This window comes from Lycium barbarum, chromosome 2 (assembly GCF_019175385.1).
Source record: "Lycium barbarum isolate Lr01 chromosome 2, ASM1917538v2, whole genome shotgun sequence".
Lineage (NCBI taxonomy): Eukaryota > Viridiplantae > Streptophyta > Magnoliopsida > Solanales > Solanaceae > Lycium > Lycium barbarum.
The window spans coordinates 44906458-44913560 of NC_083338.1; the positions used below are offsets into that span (position 1 = coordinate 44906458).

A 7103-nucleotide genomic window follows, 5' to 3' on the forward strand; every position below is an offset into this window, starting at 1 on the left:
TAAAATTAAAATTATTTTATTATGTATATATAGTAGATGTTGAACCCCCGACTTATTCGTGTATTTACCTTTTAGAATTTTTGAACCCCCTGAATGAAAATCCTGACTCCGCCACTGCTCTTATGTATAAATACCTCTTGTATAAGTTTTTATAATATTGTATAACAGTCTAGAAGTGTGCATAAACACCTCTTACACATTATTATACACTTTTATACAAGGTTGATACATTTTCTATAGTAAGTGTATATTGTTGTATAATGTTGTATACCGTGAAAAATTGGCTGTGCGAATGTAAATTAAAAATATAGCTATGTGAATGTAATTTTGTATGCTGAATTGTACATTATTGAAATTTTCCCTACAATAAACTCTTTATGTAGTGGTAATATGTGTTTCATATGTTAGGAATTGATATGGTTTGAAACTCTATATCACGTGGGATTAGAAATTCTATTGTTAGTTGGTTTCTATTCTAAATATTAGGTAAATTATATATTTATCCAACATTCTATTAGTTTTTTGAGTTGATTTCAACCTCCCGTATTATAGGCACAATTTTATCCAACATCCTATTAGTTGTTTGAGCTGGTTCCAACCACCTATATTTTAGACCATAAACGTTGGAATTTTATCCACCAATCTATTATTTTCTTATTGGTTTCAAACTCCTAAAACCCAAACAATTGTATCCAATATCAACTTTGTTGGGTCGGCACATTTGTAGTTTAAATCAGAAAAGAATTTTATTATTGGGTATCTTTAAATTATACAAATATTTAAGGGTATAAAAGTTGAACAACATTTAGAGAATATTTTCGTCGTTCAACATTTAGATAAATAGATAGATAGATAGATAGATAGATAGATGTAGATAATAGGTTAGTTTGTATTTCGCATGAAAAATTGGAAAAACTTGACAAGCCCGAAAAAAAAAAAATAATAATAAAAAAAAAGAAAAAAAAAAGATCGACTCTACTTAATTTTGTTTGATTTGTACATTTAACAAATTGACATTGTTAGTTGAGTTTCATTCAAATGATCCATGAACTATGGACACTGCCAAATTCACATTATAAAGAAGGATAATTACATTTTGGACTGCCTAAAAACTAATAGTAAGCAAATGTATAGGTATTGTATGTTAAGTATAAATACACATAATCAGTGTATAGGTTTTGGCTAGCATCATAATTAATTTCGGCCTGGCCAAAAATGAAAAATCCCTTATAAATAGGCATGGGAGGTTTTTATTGAGACAAGCAGATCTGAAAGAAGAATAATAATGTTTCAAAGCTTTTTGTATGAAGAGCCATCTGCAATCACCACAACAATATCTGTGGCGGCCTTTGCGTTTGTAGCCTTCTTTGGTATCTGTGAAATTATAGGGAAACATCTCCAGTTCTGCAAATTCTGCAATGTGAATACCAACTGTGCTTCCCATAGTAATTTTCTGCAGTTAAAACTATCAAGTAGAATTGGGATGCTTATACTGTATACCCCATCTTGTCTTATGGGCTTTGCTTCCTTTCTGGTCTTCCCACACGTTGGAACTAGGTGTATGATGCTTAAATCTGCTGTTACTATCCATTTCTTGAAAAGGGTTCTTGAGGTAAACTTCTTTTTTCCTTTTATTTCTTTCATTTTTTTGGAATATTTTGTTGAACCAAAATAATTTAAAGATACTTTTAAGAGTTAGTGGTCAAAAACACAACTGAACTATTAGTTTTTCACGATTTTCATACCCCAACTATCAGTTGTTCCTTTTTTCTATATGAACTATCATCGTTTATGTATTCAAACACACCTACATGATAGTTCAGGTAGAAAAATGGAACACATAAAAGTTGGCCTAGTCAACTTCAAGGTGTGTTTTAATACATGATGATGATAGTTCAGCTGGGAAAGGGAATAACTGATAGTTGGTGTATGAAACTCACGAAAGAGTGTTAGTAAAGGTGTATTTTTTACCATTATTTTTACCTTTAGTATGGGGTTATATTGTTCATTTTGGTTAAGTTCGTACGATTTTTTCCAAAAAAGGATAAAAATCACACCATTAAGAATATCCATTCACCTTATAGGTAATACTTTTTTCTTTTTAGCTACCAATATAGACGCACATCCAACAATCTCTCTCTCAAATTAAGTACCACATGGTCCATTACAAACTAAGTTCTATTTGACCCATCACCTTAAGAGCTTATATGGGCATTAACTTTGTATCACCCACACCATCTGAGTATTTATAGCTACCAAATTCCACTGACTTCTTTTCTTGTGTATGCATGTTCAAAACTACTGGTAAAAGTTAAACTAGTGTATAGACGGGCAAAGGCACAAAGCTGGGCTTCATGCAATCAATTCGTCATCTCCACTCGTCCCACCTAAATATTGCCTCTGATACTAATTGTTGGACCAAGAAAGCCCAACAATACTTTTAATATTATATTGTGTGCTATTATCCGCTCTGGGCCAAACTCACACCGATTTTTTCAAACGGTCTCACACCATTAATAGTATCTCTTCATCTTATACGTAGCTAGCATATATTTTTTTCAGCTATCGGTATGTAATTTTATTCGCACATATGTGAAAATTGCACGAGGTACCCTATTTTGTGCACGAAATAAGATGAAGTAATACTAGCTTTGTGTTTTTTTTTTCGCACGAGTACCCATTGTTTCTTTTCGTTTTTCTTGCTCTGGCGCACATGCCTGAAATTTCATCTCATTTTTACATTTAGCTCATGCATGTATGGAAGTGTAGACATACTGCGGAAAAAAAAGTGTGCTAAATGGATTTGTTAGGTTTTTGACAAATTGATGATTGGAGTTTCTTCTTTATGATATATGGAACTTAGTTTCAACTTTGAGCTTATTTAGAGTAGATTTGGGTGTTGAATCGTGTGTTGGATTGTTGAAATTCGAAGAACAAATTATTATGTTTTGTTTAGGTGCACATGCCTGAAATTTAAGCCCCTTTTTACATGTATTTCAATTATGTATGACTTAGGTGCAGACACACATGAAAAAAATTATTTTCACAAAAAGATTCAGAAACACATGACTGAATTTTTAGCCTATTCTTACATGTACTTCAGTCATGTATGACTGAAGATTAGGCATACAAGAAAAAGTTCAGACATACATGCCTGGAATTTGAACTAATTTTTACACACACCTCAATAAAAAAAAAGTCTGAACTTTGCCTTGGCAAGCCATACCAAACATCAGACGAAAACGTCTGATGTTTAGCCTTCGCAAGGTCACACTTTCAGTCGCCAATGTCTGAAGTTGTCAAGCTTCAGACGCGAAGTGGGTACGTGTGCCAAAAAAAAAAAACATAAGGCGGGTATTACTTAAATGGCACGATCAAAATAGGGTATTTGTATACTTTCCCTTTCGCACATCCAACATGTTTCTGTGGCGAGTTGAATTTGGTTTATATATACCGTTCCCTTTTTATTGCTTACCTATTTGTTACTTTTTTTTATGATGATCTTTAGAATCAGTTAAGAGAGTATGTATATTATTAACAAAACAGCACAAGGAAGTGCTGGAAATATGAAAAGGAGAGTTGCTTGTTAAATTATTGGTAACTAGTCAAATCGATCAATATGTTACTAACATCATTTACATACTTAAAGCTACAGCAATTAGCAAGAACAACAGTGAGCCATTTGGACTTGATTCTATGTGTGCTATTATTTTTATTTTTGATTGTTTGGAAGGGTGTAATCATATCCAATAAATGGACAAAACTAAACGTAGACATCCTAAAGTTCTACTAATGGACATTGCATGGATGGTGCTTGCCTAATTATTAAGATTTAGGTCTCACAATCAATGTTTTAGAAGGTAAAAGTGCTAGTAAAATTATGGAGAATATAAATGAGCTTGAAGTGTCTTAAAGATACTGATTTCAAGGATATTTAGCCACACGATTAAGAAAATAATTAAACGTTTTCCCCATGATTCAACAAGTTCTTCTAGTTACAAAATGAGAGATGAAATAACGATTCCAAAAGAGAAATAACCCAACAGAAGAGATAGAAGGAGGTTTTAAAAAATCTGTGTTTAGCTCTACAAAAATCATGTTATATAGATATTAGACAAACGGCTAATTAACAAATAATGTATAGGAATTAATAACAAATGGCTAGTATTAAGAAATTAATAATCAGAATAATCCTCTATTTAAATATGAACAGTATATTTTACTCGCTAGCCAGAGGAATTAATTTGTACTGGCTAGTTTTGACCATTTCAAGATAAGATAAAATAATATCAAATATTAAGTAGATATGAAAAATGATTTTTAACGAAGAGATGGATCAGACCTCACGTCTATTTCGCGCGCAGGAGGAAGATCGATTCACTTTCCCTTGCAGCCCTCATCACGTGTCCAATTAGTGGCGGATGTAGCATGATAGGTGGGGATTCAATTGAACCCCTAACTTTCGATGCAAAGCATAAATTTATGTGTAAAAATTTATTAACAATGCAATAAATAGTAGACATAATTACATAAACACATAACTTTTAAAATACAACAGGTCCAAACTAAGAATCTTAAAAGGTTAAACACCTAGAGTTAACATCCTGAATCCGCCTCTAAGTCCAATCCCATGTCTCGTTTTGTTTTAGCGTTACTAAAAAGACAATTATAAATAAAGCAATAAAATATTCTTCTTAATTCATGAGAGTCACTCTCCCTTTTGAGATACACATACTCTGCTAACAGAAAGTGCTCTTCTTGGAATCCTGGTATAGGACATGTTCTAAAATGCCCAAGTATGTTGGATTGTCAAGTCCATGCACTCCAAACATTTTCTTTTTAGAATTTCTTTCAAGAATGTTTTGTTTTTCTCTTCTTTTTTTGTTGAAATTAAGTATGTCTTCGGTTTAACTTATACAAACAAATATGCCCCAAAAATGTTGTATATATACAAAATATACACGCACTTGTATACACATGTGCTTTCAGGTTCTATAAAATACTATAGAATTTTATGAAATCTACTAAATACATATAAATATTAAATTTCGAACCAAATAACTCAAACTGTCAGTAATTCAGTAAAATTCAAACTCATAAAGTTTAAATTTTGCATCTACATTTTAATAACAACATTGTTGATTCTCTTTGTAGGTTCTATTTGTTCATAAATATAGTGGTGCGATGGTTCTTGGTAGGGCTGTTCACAGTTTTGGTTAAAATCAAAACCAAACCGAAAATTTAACCAAACCGAATAAAATAACCGACATTTGGTTTGGTTTGGTTTGGTTTGGTTTTAAATTTAAAAAACCGATAATATTTGGTTTGGTTATGGTTATAGTAAAAAATAACCGAATAAATAACCGAACCAAACCGATAATTATATACATAAAATTTATAATTATTTATATGTATAATATTAGCTTTTCATAAATAATTAAAGATATTTTATACCTTTTAATTATTAATTTAATTTTGGTCTACTTATTTTTAAGGCCCATGTCTTAAAAGAATATGTCCAACAATCCAAGCCCAACTCTAATAAGTCGTAAGCATAAGGGTTGTTTGTATTTTGAAACCTCTGTTTGACTTGTTCTTTTGAATCTAAACTGCGTTGCAAGTTTGGTCCACCTGATTTGCCAACAGCGTGTCTTTCTCTCAATATGCAGCAAAGTTCACCCTTGTAGGCCGTGAGGAAAAAAGAGCTTCATAAGAAAGTTGAAGAACGTAGAGAGAGAATATTTGAATTGTCACGGCTAGTCATAAACCGAAAAACCGAACCAAACCGACAATAACCAAACCGGTGGTTATTATTTTACTTGGTTTGGTTATGGTTTTAGACATTTAAAAACCGACTAAATTGGTTTGGTTATGGTTTTAACCAATAACCGACCCAAACCGAACCATGAACACCCCTAGTTCTTGGTTCGGTGCTCATAATTTCATCCTCCTATTTTATGTTGGTTGCATTCCTAATCTATATCCAACACTTAATTCAAGGATATAGAGAGCCACAAGTTGATCTAAAGTATGTTGGTTTAATGATATTTTTTATTGGAATATGTGGCAATTTTTATCACCATTACCTCCTTTCCAAGCTTAGAGACAAGAGAGAACAGGGCTATAAAATTCCCCAAGGTGGCCTTTTCAGTATGGTAATTTGCCCTCATTATCTTTTTGAAATTCTTGACTTCTTAGGGATTTCATTCATCTCCCAGATATCATTATCGTTTTCTTGTGTTGTGGGTTCAACTGTATACCTGATGGGAAGGAGCTATGTTACTAGAAAATGGTATATTTCTAAATTTAAAGAATTTCCAAACAATGTAAAGGCTCTTATTCCATTTGTTTTCTAGACTTTATAGCTTGATGTAATAAATGAATACTTTGTATCCCATCCAATTCTTTAGAATATGCTTAGTCGATTGGGAAATACTGTACTTTGTCTTAAAGTCCCACTCTATAATAATTTTTCATAATTTATGAAGTTAGTATAGCAATACAATGTACACTTAGCGATGTTAGGTGACAAAGCAAAAGATAAAATACATAGAATCTTGAATAATTGCAAGGACTTGATATAAGGAGAATCTTCTTGTAACATGTATTTTGAATTGGAATAGGTTAACATTTATCCTTATATTTGCATATGTTAGAAGTTTGGCTCAATTGAGTCCTCGTCGTTAAACTTTTGGGCAAAAAATGCACTTGTTTACTAAGGGCCTTTGTTTGAGACTAATTTATCTCTAATTGTGCTTGAGTATCACCATGGAAGTGTTCGCTGAGGTTGGAGCTTCATGAATCCCTATAGGGCGAGCAGTGGAGGGGCCGTTCGGCATGCCCATGAGGTGGTGCCTGAGCACCAGACGCCCAAAAGGGGCTGAAATAAGACCGTTAATTTAACCGTTGGTGAATTCGTGGAGAGTGTTTTAAGGGAGATAACTTTTTCTATGTTTTCTCTTTACATTTAGAAAAATTAATGTAAAGGAAAGTAATGCGAAATAAAGTAAAGAATATACAAACTTTTACATGAAATATCACCCAACTCAAAAGGTGTAAAATTATAACCTACTCGTATATTCAGTAAAATCCACTAAACAAAA

At 32.4% G+C, this 7103-nt stretch overlaps 1 protein-coding gene across 1 annotated transcript; it reads left to right on the plus strand.

The window, feature by feature from the left end:
- The first annotated feature begins 1075 nt into the window (after positions 1–1075).
- On the plus strand, positions 1076–6433 carry LOC132620129 (uncharacterized). The gene is made up of 3 exons (XM_060334831.1): positions 1076–1612; positions 5155–5194; positions 5920–6433. The coding sequence occupies exons 1-3, from the start codon at positions 1286–1288 to the stop codon at positions 6354–6356; spliced, it is 804 nt and encodes a 267-aa protein (XP_060190814.1). The 5' UTR covers positions 1076–1285; the 3' UTR covers positions 6357–6433.
- Positions 6434–7103: the final 670 nt, after the last annotated feature.